At 45.4% G+C, this 16,948-nt stretch overlaps 1 protein-coding gene across 1 annotated transcript in view; it reads left to right on the forward strand.

The window, feature by feature from the left end:
- The window catches only part of gpr4 (G protein-coupled receptor 4), a 36,705-nt gene extending 21,165 nt beyond the window's left edge, over nucleotides 1-15,540 (forward strand). Inside the window, exon 2 of the mRNA XM_061217465.1 lies at nucleotides 13,561-15,540. Within this exon, the coding sequence (XP_061073449.1) occupies nucleotides 14,100-15,203 (1,104 nt within the window). The 5' untranslated portion in view covers nucleotides 13,561-14,099 and the 3' untranslated portion in view covers nucleotides 15,204-15,540. The remainder of the gene's footprint in view (nucleotides 1-13,560) is intronic.
- Nucleotides 15,541-16,948: the final 1,408 nt, after the last annotated feature.

Genomic DNA, 16,948 nt, shown 5'->3' on the forward strand with positions numbered 1-16,948 from the left:
AGGCCAGACCACAGAGACCATGATTGTTTTACCCTCAGAAAGTTTAGATTTGTATACAGTTTGATTAAAAAAAACATATAGTATTGTCATGCTATGGATTATACTGCTTGAAACAACTTAATCTTTCTCTCTGATTGTAGTCCCCCCTGGCAAAAGTCCATTATAAGTGCTGGTTTCCTCAGTGACTGGGACAGGAAGAGTCATGGGCTGAGTCTGAAACGGCTTACTTGCCTAATGCTGAGTATATACAAGTTGCATACACACAATGAGAGTTATTAAGTTGCCAAGACTTCATCTAAATGTAGTGTACTTAATATCCCTGGAATTATATACTCATGTACGGAGGATATGTTTTGCATACTGCCCATAGTAAAAAAATAAGCACTAAATAGTAGGCAGCATGTTAGTAGGCAGTACTTATTTTGAGGACACAGTTGTTAGGAGGCTGTTTCGGACCATCATTTTGCCCATGCCATCTCAGAACAGCGGATCGGGATGGAATCCACAGCCGTGTAGTAAAGAGCAGTATTTTGCCCTCTGGGTCATCAAACATACATGTATGTTGTGTTCCTGGCCTGTCTGTCCCAGTGTTATTCTCCGGAGGTGCAGTTCTCGTGAAGTCAAACGCAGTACGAGGGGAAGAACCAGAGCATCGGCGTGAGTGGCGAGGAAAGTGAGATTTTATTTCTTATTTTCAGAGGGTCATATTTTCAGCTGTTTGTCGGTGTCAGAGGCTGCGGGAGGAAGCAGCGGCTGAAACGAAGCGGACTGCGTGAGACGGACAGACGGGGTGATCCGCGCCGGCGGGGCTGTCTCTCTGCAGCGCCTTTCCTCCCCAGATGCGCATTGAGCGTCGCCCGGAGCTCCCGTCAGAAATGTGCGGATTGGGGGGGGGGCGGGGGGGCGGTCGGTATCGCCCCCGCAAGCATCCCCGGGCCCTCAATCTCCCTCTGCAAAAAAAGCGATGAGCTGCTGCCATCTCTGTTGGGGAGGGATGCGGGTGTCTCTGCCTCCAGTCGGGGCTCTTGACAGCTTGATTGCTTTTGCCTCACATTATGGAGCGCTTCCCTCTCCCGGTCCGGCCTCAGCAGCCAGGGCGATGGCAACCGGCCGCGTTTTACCAGTAAATGATTTGCGTCCGACATAACCGACCGTGGCCTTCTGTTCTGCCGAAAATTACTGAGCGGTCATAATCGCAGTTGGACGCTGGCCAGCCAGGGACAGGAGCGCATTTCTCACATGTTCGAAAATGAAAGCGTCCCTCTCTGCAAACACTTTTCATTAAAAAAATAATTAATAAATAAAGAAATAAATAAGGGGGCTTGCCTGGAGCCACACGCTGATCAACTAATAAGTCATTTCTGAAGCCTTTTTGATCCCGACTTCCTTGGCCGTTTCCTGCGCTGCTTTTTGTCATTGGGTTGAAACAGTGCCACTGCGTGTTCCCGCCGCGGGAGCTAAACTCATTTACGTTTACTCGCTGGGCCCTGTGACATCAGCTGTCCGTGCGGACGAGATGTGGACAGAGGAGCTCCTGGTGTTCAGCAGGCTCCAAAAGGCCCCCTCGCCCCTTGCCTCTTGCCCCTGCCTCTTGCCCCTGCCCCCTCACCCCTGCCTCTTGCCCCTGCCCCCTCGCCCCTGCCTCTTGCCCCTGCCCCCTCACCCCTGCCTCTTGCCCCTGCCTCTTGCCCCTGCCCCCTCACTCTTGCCCCTGCCTCTTGCCCCTGCCCCCTCGCCCCTGCCCCCTCACTCTTGCCCCTGCCTCTTGCCCCTGCTTTACCGCGCGCAGGCTCCCGCTCCCGCTCTCTCTTTACTGGGTCGTCGTTGTTGTTGCTGGGTTCGCTCTTCCCAGGGTATCCATGACGATGGCCGGGTTATTTATTTTGACTGTCGTTCTAGCACGTTCCGCGCGAGCGTTCGTCAGATGGGATTAGCGCGGGTCTCAGATCGCGCCGTGTTTACGCGCATGGAGCCGGGGTCTCTGCCAGTTCACGGTGGGGGACGCGTCTCAACTGTTGTTTTTCTCCTTGTTCTCCTGACCTCCACCCTTGACACGAAGAAATGCTCATTTACTTTTGCTAATCTTGGATTTGGGAAACAGTGGGGTGGTAGTACTCTGGGCACAGGGCCTGTACTCACACGGCTCAGAGTAAGAGCGCTGATCTAGGGTCAGTTTTGCATTACAGCTCTAATGGATTGTGTCCTGATATGGACACGGCAACTCTGATTCCAGATCAGCGCTCATCCTCTGGTGTTTGGATTGAATCTCCAGATAAGGACATTGCTGATGAGAGAAAATCAGTTCATAGCATACAGTACAATAGTGAATGCAAACTGACAACACTTCAAAGCCTTCGCCCAGGGTAATCTGGGCTGTGCCACACACAGCAGATCAGTTACACGGAGAAAATACTTTAATATTTTATATTGTTTGGAATTAAACAATTCATACCTGGCCAAAGACTCAGAGCTTTTATTTTTAATACATTTATACCATAATTGCAATTATACCATGTAGTAATTACAGCACTTTTTATTTCAATGTTTGAGACAAATTAACACAATGTCAAATAAAAGAGTAATGCATCCCATGACTTCCTAATGTCTGTTACCCATCAACATCATCAGAGTCTGGACACCTTATTTTCAGGTTGTCCTATAAGCAATACTAAAATTCATTGCATTTGAATGATCTCTATGGGCATTGGGGGGTGGATCTAGATTCAGCTGTAAATTATGCTGATGCAGTATGGAACACATTTGTTGGCTAAATGGTTTTAGGTTTTCAAGGGTCCAAGGTATCAAATGAGCCTCAAGCCGTCATGCCAGTGAGAGTTTCAGTGTGCAGTGTACGAGAAACTTAGGATGTAGTGCAAGACGAGAAATGTCTTATGTCTTTTGTTGGGCAGCCTGTAGCGTAGTGGTTAAGGTACATCACTGGGACCCACAAGGTCGGTGGTTCTAATCCCGGTGTAGCCACAATGAGATCCACACAGCCGTTGGGCCCTTGAGCAAGGCCCTTAACCCTGCATTGCTCCAGGGGAGGATTATCTCCTGCTTAGTCTAATCAACTGTACCTCGCTCTGGATAAGAGTGTCTGCCAAATGCAATTAATGTTATGTTCATTTACAAAGTAATACATTAAGTACATTCATTTAAGTAGTGTAGATAAACTGCTATCTTCTATCTGTTCCCTTTTTCATGTTAGATTTAGAATGTCAAATTCATTCTGAGGAATATTTCACTCTCTGCAATCAGACTGATAAACATTGAGGGTTTTCAGGCCTCTTCAGGTTAGGTGATGTTTGTCAGGAAAATTGCACTTGCTTTTCAGAATGTAATTGCTATTTTATCTATATATTTCCATCTTGTTTGCCCTATTTGTGTAATATTCTAGTGTATTGCTGCATATTTGTTCCTTTGTTGTATTTTCAGAGAGAGCGTTGCCCTTATCCGGCCTCTCCCATCTGTCTGTCTGCTGCCTGTTTGTCAAATGAAGATTTCAGCGTGTGTGTGGAGCTACTTTACATGTTGTAGTGTAACCATATACACACCAGAACCTTTCAGAGCTCAGGATCTTATTTGGAGCCACGTTACAGGTTGTAGTGTAACCATATACACACCAGAACCTTTCAGAGTTCAGGATCTTTTTTGGAGCCACGTTACAGGTTGTCATGTAAAATTTCAGTTCAATGATATTGGCAAAAGTGAATAGTGGAAACAAGTAAAAAAACTACCATGCTAATGAATTACGATAATGTCAGTGTCATGTCAATACTGTTTTGTGATAATGGAAACACTTGACAGTGAAGTGCTAAATTAACAGAATCAACTGTGTTTCATTACTATTGGCTAATAAATCTGAACAGGTTTCAGCTTTTCAAGTTCATTGTGGTTATGTAAGGACACTTTAAATTTAAGGGCAGAGACTCTCCAGTTCCTCTTTTAAACCCACGGGAACCGCAGTTCTGAGACGCCCAATCGATCCCGAACTCTTATCGCTTCGACGGCGCTCTGCCAGCGTCACCCCCTATCTCCACACCAATTGCTAATAAATTTCTGCAAAGACACCATTATCTTCTCTTCAGTGAGATGTGTGTCAGTGTGAAAAGTTTGAATGTTTTCTGTGGTTTTCCAAAGGGGCACTTTGCAAAGTAAGCGACACAGGATGTAGAAGCTGTAATCTTTATCACTGTCTGGCTGTCTGCGTAAGGGTGGTTGAAGTCCTCTGTGCTGAACGTCTGTAATGTTGTTGTGGATTGAGTGGAAACAGGGGCCATTTCCCCTGCTGACATCACGACCGCACGGAGAAACGGCTCTATTTTCAGACAGCGGCAGGATGGAGGGAAGTAATGACAACTGTATTTATGCAGCACTTTAGATACGGTGTGATTAAAGCGCTTTCCAAAAGATGCGATAATGCGGCGTACTAAAAATTTTGTGATCCCATTAGGAAGCTCATAATAGATTGGAGGACCAGTCTGCGTGTTGATTTTTGTTCCAAAGCAGTTATTTGATTCCTAGTTTTCTGACATCTATATAAGCTATGCTAATTCACATCTGTGCTTGAGCATAGTAACATCTTTAGGATACACTTACCGTGGCTGTAGCTGTCTGTGCTACACATTTCTGGTGAGGAAGTGATTGAGCTCATTAAAAAATTAAGAGCACACACAGTCCTGAAACAGATCGGCTCTTGTTGTGCACCCCTGCGCTAGATAATCCACTGATCCACACGGCAGGTCTAAATGTTCCTGCACTTTTATTTTATTTGAAGCCAAAGTGGTCCATAAAAAGTGGAACCATTTTCACTATGCGCACACACGCACACACACACACGCACACACACCTACACACACACACATGCACGCCCACACACACACGCACACACACCTACACACACACACACGCACGCCCACACACACACGCACACACACACACACTCACACACACACACACACACACGCCCACACACACACACTCACACACACACAGACTCGCACACATGCGCACGCACGCAAACACACACAAACTGGCCCAGTCCATTGGACAGAATGCCGTCCTTGAATGAAGCACCTGAATGAAGAGTGTTGCTTTTCAGTCTTTTGTGGTGGACACGGAACGCTAGCCTTCCTACCTTTGTGTAAGGGCGCCAGACTGCGGAGGCCACCAGGGCAAAATGGCCGTCTGTCATTATTACTGGTGACTTGGGACGTTCAAGTCAGGGGCTCAGGTTTAGCGCGCATTCCCAAATTGTGTGCTGTGCCTCTGCCGGCCAGGGCAGTCACCTTTGAGCCTCTCCTCCGTACCTCTGGAGCTGGTGGCTGGGGGAAGGGCTCTGTGATCGGGGAGCCCGTCTCCTCTCCCTGGAGGCTGTCCCGTTACCACCAGCAAGACAGATGTGCCATATTTTAGCTTTGTTATAGCAATAGTAGAAGTCACGTCAGAGCATTGTTGTCGTTATATCAATTGTCTTTGTTGTCATTATATCATATATCATTTGTAAAAAATAATAATCAAAATAATACAATTTCTGTATAGACGTTATAAAACACTGTATGCAAAGCATTTCGCAATGAGCAGTGGACTCCTTGATGAAACATCTGTTGTTATTAAATGCTTTCCCATGATTATATGTATGTAGGTGATAATGGATGATGAGAGGAAACTGCGGAAGCGCTTCTGTTTGCAGACCGGGGTGTCTGCGCAGGCTCACTGCATCATGAGACAATAAGCAGCACCTCTTTGTCGAGATCTCCCCTCTTGGCTTTGATTCCCCAGCTCTGACAGCAGCCTGCTCCCCTGGGTACGACTCGCCTGCCCGAAAACGTTTTGGCGCTTTGGGGTCAGAGAGGGCAAAAGAGCAAGATGAGAGAGGCCCCTTTAGCGTTGCCCATGTCCCCTTCTCTCTTTCCTTCTCTATCCTCCTTGCCCTCTGCCTCTCCATCTCCTTTCTCCTCTTTCTCTCTCCTCCTCTGTTGCTCACTCCTTTTCCCCATCTCTCTCTCTCTCTCTCTTTCTCTCTCTCTCTCTCTCTCTCTCTCTCTCTCTCTCTCTCTCTCTCTCTCTCTCTCTCTCCTACACCACTACCTGCAATCACAGTCATTTCTCAGAACCATTCCAGCTTCCAGTTTGTGGCTTTGAAGCCGTGGGCTGTCGGTTGCTGTTTTCCAAAACACGGACCGTGACCGACATCCTCCATGTGGGCCGTCCTTTCCGAGAGCCACAGCCGTCCTCCAACGCTGCGGTCTCTCTTCCCGTCATGACTGCCTTCCCTAATCACAACAGCCCTGCTCCATCACAACAGCCCTGCACCATCACAATAGCCCTGGTCCATCACGACCGCCTTCCCTAATCACAACAGCCCTGCTCCATCACAACAGCCCTGCACCATCACAATAGCCCTGGTCCATCACGACCGCCTTCCCTAATCACAACAGCCCTGCTCCATCACAACAGCCCTGCTCCGTCATGACTGCCTTCCCTAATCACAACAGGCCTGCTCCATCGCGATAGCGTGGCGTAATCACAACAGCCCTGCTCTATCGCGACAGCGCGGTGTAATCATAACAGCCCTGCTCTATCATGACAGCGCGGCGTAATCACAACAGCCCTGCTCTATCGCGACAGCATGGCGTAATCACAACAGCCCTGCTCTATCGCGACAGCATGGCGTAATCACAACAGCCCTGCTCTATCGCGACAGCGCGGTGTAATCATAACAGCCCTGCTCTACCATGACAGCGCGGCGTAATCACAACAGCCCTGCTCTATCGCGACAGCATGGCGTAATCACAACAGCCCTGCGCTATCGCGACAGCATGGCGTAATCACAACAGCCCTGCTCTATCGCAACAGCGCAGTGTAATCACAACAGCCCTGCTCAAAAGATGTTCAGAACATGGGCAAGATAGCAACAGTTACTGTTGAACGATTTTAAACGAACATTCCATTTAGTTCGCCACTAACACATTTTCAATAGGAATGGATGCGACTTAGATCTAACAATGCCAGCTAGTTGATTCGTTGCTTACCTGTGATTCATTTATTGATTAAATTATTGATTAAAAATGATTTGTGTATTGTAACAGCCAAATTATTGCAAACATTTGTTCACCATGTTTTTCCTATCAGTAGCCATTTTTGTTCACCACGCACAACCTTGTTTTGCCATCTTGAACGCTCGTATCAGTGTCAGTATGCATGAGCTGTCATTAGCTAAAAGAGTGATGTGTGTTTTTTATTTCACGCTCTGTAGCTACACACATTCATACATTGCTATGTGTAGCCACGCGCATATATTTCATACATCCGACATTATTCACATACTTGATAATAACGTGGAGACAAACATACACGATAAAATAATCGCTAGAAAGTACTGAGCTGTATTTTAATTCTCAGACATGGAAAGTAGTCCAATGATTCAATGGATTTTCTAATTATTCATTTATTTCCCAGAAAGAAATGTCAAAATTAGTGTCTGAACCCTTCCCTTCACCGGCAGTGTTACTCTTACGCTGTATAGTAGTATTCAGCAGGTCATACAGTCTGCACATTTATACTGTTGCCCTTTTGAATTGAAAGCGCCTCGTTTTACTGTATTTACACACAAGAGGACCCGTTTTTTTGTCGAGTATGTATTTGGAAGCTGCACTCTGGAGTCCTCCACCAGAACAGTTTATCTTATTCAAACAATTCCATGTCCTCCACATTTAGTGTCATAAGCTGACGACAGCACGGCTGTAATTCACCCTGGTGAATCCTATCAGCTCCTGAATGGGTCGTAAACAATGCTCAAGCCGTGCGGGAAATAGACTCGCAGCTAAAACGGATAGTACCCGCTTTCTTCTTATCATCGGGGCGTCAATAAACTGAGCTCTTTCAGGAAAATCCTCTTAAGCACTGTCAGTGTGCTGGAAAATCTTTTTGATACCGTCAATGGTTGCCCGTTATCTTAATTCTACAATGATGAATAATGTGTCTGGGGCAATATGAGGGTGCTCCTGTTTTTAGAAATCTCCCGACACAAGTCGGTGTGTAGATGCAAATGGCTGTGAACCTGCTGTCTGCGTTTAGTCTTGTAATACCACTTAAGATCTTATTTTGTTCTCTCGAGTGGAAAATATGCACTTATTTTCAGTTACTGTATGCTCGACAAGTGAATTCCTCTCACCCCATTGGCAAACCTTAATACGATGTTCAGTCTAAATATAAGCCTAAGACTTGACTTATTTTTGTTTTTTTGCAATTCAGTTTCTGCCCCTTTTACAGTCAGTATAATGGTAGAAGGGCAGCCTGTTGTTGATATGGCCACAGACCTGCCTTTCCATTGTATTCGCTCCATCCCAAAGCAACATACATTATTACAAACTATCATACTATTGTACTGTATTGTATCGTGTATTGTACTTGTTCCAGTCACAAAGGAAAGGAATGAGCTGTGATAACCAGTAGCCCCTTTTCTACTGGTTGGCAGGTAGCTATCTACCACAGGGACTAAAATGGTTCCTGAAGTGCGTTCGTATTTGCTTTCACACCGCGGATTATGCAAAGTGTGTGGCCAGGAGCTGCACCCATTGCGTTGAACCATTTCCTGCTCCTTTTATTTGAGCCAGTTATTGTGGTCTTTAATTATTTATTTTTTCACCCTGTTGCAGTTTTTAGTTTTTCCTGGTACTGTATAGCTGAGTGGTCTACTGTATGCCTAGTTCAGTTAAGCACAGATAATGTTTTGGCACACTTTGTTACGAGTCACCGACTCAAATTCCCTCTGAACGTCGTCCTTGGAGTCGGATACTGATCAGGTTTTTCTGCTGCCGGTAGTGGTCAGCTTGGTGATTCTCACAAATACTGTGTTTGACCAGTCAGCGATTCTTAGTACTGCTACTCCACCCCAATAATTGACTGACCTTAGAAAAGTACTGCCTCGTGTGTAGACTAAAAAGGGGGATAGGAACCATGCCCTAGGAACCAAAATCACCCCAGAGTCCTCCAGTGGAAAAGGGCTTTTAGTTCCTGAGTTCCAGAAAATGCCCTATGGTGGGAAATGGGCTAATATGTCAAGGGTGTGTAGAAGTGGCACCGCATTTGCATTTACTGTCTTCCTCCCTGTGAATAATCATTTAACACACAGCAGTGTAACACACACTGCAGTCTGCACCTGTGTGCTCAGGACAAACAGTCGGTTGAAACGTGTTTGCTTAGAACATCAGAGGATGAAGTGTAGGTGGCTGTTTGGGTTTCTTGTGTTCCGTCGTTGTGGCTGCGTTTCACACAGTGTATCAGAGTCACAGTGCCAAGCAGCTCTGTATGCTTTGCTTACCATTCGGGATCTGCTATTGTTGTTTAAGTTTTCGTGAACACAGGAAAACGTCACGGTGCTGTGCATCCCAAAATCCACCTATGTTCACTAAACACTGAAGTCCCTGGTGCCCAAAACAAAACAGTTTAAAGTTCAAATTAGTACAATTATCATAAAGACATGCTAAATAAACCAAACCAAAATGCATACAAATAGTGCAGACCAGGCCAAAACAGGGCCCAAGACTACAACCCCTCATCTCATACAAAGCGTGACCTTTACTTCCAAGAGAAAGACTGGTGAGTGTTCTGGAGAATTTCTCCTCTGACCGAAAAAACCTAACCAAAAAGTGCACAGAGGAAAAGTAAACACTACCTGTCCAAACATCATTCGTCATTCAACAAAAATGAAAGGGCCACAAAGTCTGTATTAGTGCCTAGGGTCTAGCCACAAAAGTGCTCAAAGTTGCATTAATCCCCCTGCTTCACCTGTCTGCTCACATACAGAGTGTAGAGTCACAGGCCGGTGGAGGGCATTGGGCAGTCGGCTATGAGGGTGGAGCTCCAAATCACAGGGAGAGAGCAGACACCAGATCACGTAATAGCACGTAACCATAGATTGATGTCAGCTTTATGGATCAGACCCCCATTAGACTCTCCTCATTTGAAGAGAGGCGAGTGAGAGATTCAAGTCGAGTAAACGAAAGACTATTTGGCCTTGTGTATCCTGCAAACTACAAAATATAATGAGGTAAATCCACAATATTGAAATGTAATGGTTTAATGATTGAATACACCTACTCCTCCTTGACACTGTTAAACACAGGACAGTTTCTGGATTTCATGCAAACTTGTGCTCGAATTATTTTATTAACTCCAATGAAATGTGATCTGATATTTTATTTACTTTTATGGGTAAGACTATGAATCACAGCTGATAACTGTTTTAACTGTGTCCCTGTAATCTAATCTACTACACTAGGAAGCCGATTCGCTTAAAAAAACCCACACCCTGAATAGTTTGCTTTTTCTCAACACTCACATGTACCCAACAAATGCTGAATGTTAATTTTATTATGATGAGAGGGACTAAAGCAATGTGAAAGTTTGTGTGTTTGTTTCCCAGCCATGGATTAAGCCTAGTCCTGGACTAAAATAAAAATGAAATGAATATCTCCACTGAAAACAGGTTTTTAGTATGGGGTCGGATGGATAGGTTATCTTGCAGCTGGATGTCGGCTGAGTTATGTGGGGTGAAGCCGGCGCTAATGTTAGCATCAGCTGCACTATGGACCCTTGCGCTGTTTTTTTTTTTAGTTTTGAGTTTTTTTTACTTTCTGAAAATAATCAAGTGATGTACAGTGGTATTTGCAAATTGCTGCATAAATAAATACATTTCAGAGAGAGAACATTCCGTTTGTATCTCAGCATCTGAGGTTCATTGGGTTGTGCAATGCTGTTTGTAACTGGCCCCAGCTCCATCCACACCACAATATAACTTGCCTTGTAAACCAGCCCAGTGGCAATAGGGAAATGAAATGTATCGGTGATTCTGTGAGGACATTATTAAAGCTACGGAACAAACATCACCCAAAGGCAATGTTATGTTCTCGCATTTGTAAATCACATCTTTTCTTAATAGCAGCATTTATTTTTTCCCCCCCCAACAGATTTATTTTCATGATAATGTTCGATGTCATTTGGCTATGATGTGTAATCGATTTGACACACTTCCTTTGATGCGTTTTTGCTTTGGATTACACATACTTTTTTATTGTGGCTTCCAGGTGTTTGGCTCGAACGCGTTCACCAGCAAGGAGTGGCTGGATCACAGGAAGGGCTTCTCACAGCTCTGCCTTCTGGACCGCAGGCCGAGTCAGAAGTGCCACTGTGAAATCAGAGCAATTTTAATCTTTTTCTAATCAGTAACATTTTTTTTCCTATTTTCCGTATTTATGCCAAGGGGATTTGCAGTGAGTGAGCATAACTGCGAAGGATTTTCGTGAAGGACAGAAAAACAAAATAATGAATTAAAGGTTTTAAAGAGAAGAGAGCTTGTGCCTTCAGCCAGAATAAGAGACAGTTGGAGCGTTCACGCTTCCTGTTCCATAGAGGGTTCCGTAAAGGACTAAAAAGGGTTCCCCTGTGTAGACCAGCCAAAGATCCCTTTCAGAACCCATTTTTTCCTGAGCTTGTAGCACTCCGATGGATTATGTTGCTCAACACTTTCTGTCTACTTCAGTTTTCTGCAAGGGTTTAATTTAGAGGTGCTTTGTTCGATTCAGAATGTCACACTCAGTCAATTAAGCTTGCCTCTGAATAATGAAGAAATTGTGTTAACTATTTACCAACCTCAGGAAACTAATGTAGTTTACCTTCAAAGGAACCAGCTGTGAAATTAGAAATGGATTGGCTGTGGCATTGATCAATGCATTGTTTTTTTTTAAATATACATCAACATTTATTTATTTATTCTCACCATGTCATCAGGATATTGACAGAAATGTTTTGTCTTAGAAAGAAATGTTTTGTCTTAGACAGAAATGTTTTGTCTCATTTTCCTGTGTTGTGACAGCCAATTCTCTCCTTGCCTCTCAACATTTTGATGACTGGTTGTGTATTATGATGTTAGAAAATGCGGTCAGTAATTGCCTGGGGTTTACCGTTCCTTCAGCCTTTCCTGATCTTAACAGTACATAGTGCATGGTTATTTAGCAAGGTAAAGCACAGTAAGAAATAAAAAAATAATTACACTAAATTACTGCATTTTTTTTACCCATTATGGAAATTGGTCACAAATGGCCCCCGACATGCTTTGTCATTACCGTTTTCTTATGGGCCAATGTCTCTGGTTCTTATTGGCTCGGGAGGCCTGTAGGACCAGGTGGTCAGTGACTCTCATTATCTTCACAGCAGGGCACTCTCACTACTAGAGCAGCCCAGCTACTCCCTGCACATATTTGGTGGCGGCATTCGATATCTCATCATTTTACATTATACTTCCCCTCTGGCCGGAGGGGTCCCCCATTTTGTCTGCATGTTTATGAAACCACTACACCTGTTATTAGTGTAGTGCATGCACTGATATTGACCTAAACCTGAACATGCACATGCACTTAAATAATAATAATCAATCCATTATCCATTATCAATCCATTATCTAACTGGCGTATTCCTGGCTAGGGAGGCTATCCCAGCATGCAGCAGGTGAGAGGCAGGAATACACTGTGGACAGGTTGCCAAACCATCACAGGGCACATACACCATTTACTGATACCGATGTACAATTTAGACTGCCCAATTAGCCTAATCTTTGGACACCATTGTGTCATCATTTTGTTTGTGAAATCACTATTGAAAACTATGACTATATAATTATATTAAGGTTAATAAGGTTTAGAAACAACTCCCTTTTAAAATATTTATTAAACCACAAGAAACTAATGACCTCATGTAGGAGTTTATCTCTGAAATGCATTTGCGCTTCAATAAATATTTTAAAAGGGAGACGCTGTTTGAACCTTCTTTTTTCTACAAATTTATTTTTCCTTAAATAAGCGCTACTTTTTGCAAGCCAAAACAAACTTGTTTTTCCTGTGACTAGCACCGGCATCTCCATGTATTTGTGTATACTGCCGCCATAATCAGAGTGAATGTAATGTTTTCAAATGAGTGTTAGCAGGTTTATTTTACTTATTCTACAATAACAGTATTTTTCGGTGTGCAGAGTTGTTTTCGGTTGTTCGCCTTTCACTGTGTACAACTGACCTCAGTGTTTTTCTCCCGACTGCTTTTTAGAGTCATGAGTCGCAGCGATTTCGCTGTGTGTTCCCTGTGTTTCCCCAGTCTTTAAGTGCATTATGTAAAATCATATTTAGTTTGCAGCATACGCACATGGCGAGCCAGGCTTGATGGTAATCAGCACAGTATCATCCCTGATCTCTGCTCAACATTAATTAGGCAGTTATCTGGAATGCTAAGTAGCTTACCTATCTTGAGTTCAACTCGAGTTCAGTTCGGTCTTTTCTAGGATTGATAGGATAGCACACTATATTTTCTCTATTCTACGAGTGTGACAAAATAGTATACTGTACTCTGATCTAGGATTCTGATAGAATAGTACACTGTACTCTGTGCTGGGATTGTGATAGAATAGTACACTGTACTCTGTATACTCTGATAGAATAGTACACTGTACAGTGCATGTTTCAACATGAATGCACACCTAATATTCATCTCCCTGCCCTTCATTTTCAGATGGGTTAAAGAGGAAGTATCAGTAAATCAACACCTGGTTGGCTGGAGCATCACACGTACTTCAGAGAGAGTTCAGACGGTGAAGAGAATGGCACAAGGATCTTGAGCAGTAAACTCTGCTACCTGGTAGCCCGGCTTCCTATCCCGACCCTCCTGCAGCACTGGGGTCCAATGATCACCTCTGACCTCTGACCCTCAGCGAATAAGAAGGCTGTGGTTTCGTCTGAGGAAAGTTCCGGAAGCAGCCATGAAAAACGGGGAGGACCAATGAGGAGCTTGGGAGCCCGGCCCACCATGTCACCGCACAAGGGCGCTGGGCCTTCGGACCTCCGAAAACTCTGAACCGCAAGGTCCTAACCGGTGCCTGTACGGCTCATAAGCGTGCCTGTCTACTCTCACTGCCAAAACCTGCCACTTATATCTCAATGTGTATGGATGGAGTTGGAATACCGTGATGTCAATCGTATACTGAAAAAGATGCGCTTCTGGAACTTTCTATAAGGGGCTCTGAAAGATATACAAGCAAGCAGCGCGAATAAATGGACAAGACAATGTGCAACATCTCTTTCTGCAAAGTGGACTCAAATATCGACCATCTTTTCCAGCCGACGTTGTACATCATCGTAATTGTCCTGGGCCTACCGACCAACTGCATGGCGCTGTGGGCGGCCTACATGCAGGTCAAGCAGAAGAACGAACTGGGGATCTACCTGATCAACCTGTCGGTCGCCGACCTCCTGTACATCGCCACGCTGCCCCTGTGGATCGACTACTTCCTCCACCACGACAACTGGATCCACGGGCAGGAGTCGTGCAAGCTCTTCGGCTTCATCTTCTACACCAACATCTACATCAGCATCGCCTTCCTCTGCTGCATCTCGCTGGACCGCTACCTGGCCGTGGCCCACCCGCTCAAGTTCGCCAAGATCCGGCGGGTGAAGACGGCCGTGCTGGTGAGCGTGGTGGTCTGGGTCATCGAGATCGTGGCCAACTCGGCGCCCCTCTTCCACAACGAGCTCTTCAAGGACCGCTTCAACCACACCTTCTGCTTCGAGAAGTACCCCATGCAGGAGTGGGTGGCGGGGATGAACCTGTACCGCATCTTCCTGGGGTTCCTCTTCCCCTGGGTGCTCATGATCTTCTCCTACCGCGGCATCCTGCGGGCCATCCGGGGGAACATCTCCACGGAGAAGCAGGAGAAGGCCAAGATCATGCGCCTGGCGCTGAGCCTGATCATGATCGTGCTGTTCTGCTTCGCGCCGTACCACGTGCTGCTGCTCTGCCGCAGCGTCTTCTTCCTCGTCCGGCCGTGCGACTGCCGCTTCGAGGAGGACCTCTTCACGGCCTACCACGTCTCGCTGGCCGTCACCAGCCTCAACTGCGTGGCCGACCCCATCCTGTACTGCTTCGTCAACGAGGGCGCGCGCAGCGACGTGACGCGCGCCCTGGCGGCCCTGATGGGGGGGTGCGGCCGCGGGCCCCGCCCCGAGCCGCTGGCCACCGGCTCCGTCACCATGGAGACGCCGCTCTCCACCAAGAAGCCCAACTTCTACAACGAGGCCAAGCCCAGCACGTATAAGACAGAACTGGTGGCCCTGAGAGAGGAGTGCCTTCAGATGACGATACTCAGTGTTAAGAAATGAACGGCCAAGATACTTTACGACTATTCCTTTTTTTTTTTTTCTCCCCGGTCTTTATATTTTTTTGTTCTACTGTGCTTCGGTTCTGTGAGGAGTCTGCTGCATACCAGGGTTAATGGCCCCTAACCGTCCTCTGGCCATTTATTGTACAATTTTATTTTCAACCTTTTTCCAGGACATTGGAACTGAATAGCTTACATATGTCTGAATAGGCGTTTAATTCTGAGCAGTACTGACAAAGTTTCACATAGAACATTGTTGAAATTACAGTGATAGAAGGCCTTATTTCGCGCTTACTTTGAGTGGTGTCTTGTAGGAATTAAGAAGGAATTCCTGTTATTTAACGGAGGGTGGGGGTGGGGGGGGGGGCTGTAAATCAGTTCAGTGAAAAAGCATTTGTTTAGAAGAAAACAGAACAGCAGTGACGCCATTACTTCTGTTGTGTGAACTTCTGTTGCGTGAACCGTTTTTGGAAAGGCGCAGAATCGTGACAACGTTGCGTGTTATCGTCGCAAGCTGTACGGTCCCGCTCAAGTGTCTTTCACAGTGATTCATCCCCAGGCTGGGAGAGCTTGGTGACCTTCAGACCCTGCCCTGGGACGAACGGTCAGATAACTGCCTCTCAACTCGTTTCATCTGACACATGTTTACATTTCTCTTTAAATACCCTACAATGCCTTTCTAACACATCAGAAACCGTGAATGTCTTTTGTTTTTTCCCGAGGATTATGAAAAAAAAGATCGTATCGCAGGCAGTCACTTTCGAAGCGATGTAATGGATAAATAAATTATTATTACTGTCGGTCATTGTTCTTCTTGTGGTCTGGAGGAGTGAGTGGCTGCCTGGCTGTGACTTCCTTGGGAAAATGGGGCGCGATGCCGGGAGCAGCTGGGACGGACCCCCGGGGGGCTGGTGGAGTGGAAAGCGTCGGGTTGAATGGCAGCCAGGAAAGACGCCGTTCCACCATCCCCCTGGGGGAGGAGATCACACCACCACCCCCCCCGTACCCCCCCAAACCGCCGAGCCCAGCGACCAGAGGCGGAGCCCGTACGCTTCTATGCGGAAACAGGCCCTGTTTTACATGGTCCACATGACAGCCTTTAGCCCCACTTACCCTGTTCCCATTCAGCAGCTTGAATTAAACATCCACATCTAATGAAAAGCAGAAGTTATGTATGCAAAACAGAGGAACAAACTTTATTTTTGTACCAAGTTGCACTTAAGTTGATTACATGGCCATGGTCTCAATTTCCTGTTGATTGTGGTCTCCTTTTGTACCTAAATGAGAATTTTCTGAAATGTAGTGTTCATTTTCGTATTCAAAACATTACCTACAGAATGTAATGACTTGTGTATTCTCATTCTCTGAGAGCAAAGAAGACCAGCAGAAATGACGTAGTTCAAACACAGCAAAATTGGATCAACTAAAAGAAGGCTATTTTAATAATAGATGAGTAATAGATGATGCAAAAAGTTCCATAGAACATACCAAAAAAATAAATATTCATAAACAGTACAATTTGCCTTGCATGAACCATTGTAAATTATACCGTTTAGCTGTAGTTATTTATAGACATAGGTGAAGAAAGTATGTTTATAATGATATCCTGCTGTTGTCATGGCTACAATAAACACATGCTTTTTCCCAAATATTCAGTGTTGGGGAAAGTACACAAAGTGTAGTTGTACAAAGTACCAATTACTTCATACTGAAAATAGTTTAACTACAGCAAAGCTGTTCTCATGA

Source organism: Conger conger, chromosome 13 (genome assembly GCF_963514075.1).
Source record: "Conger conger chromosome 13, fConCon1.1, whole genome shotgun sequence".
Classification (NCBI taxonomy): Eukaryota; Metazoa; Chordata; class Actinopteri; order Anguilliformes; family Congridae; genus Conger; species Conger conger.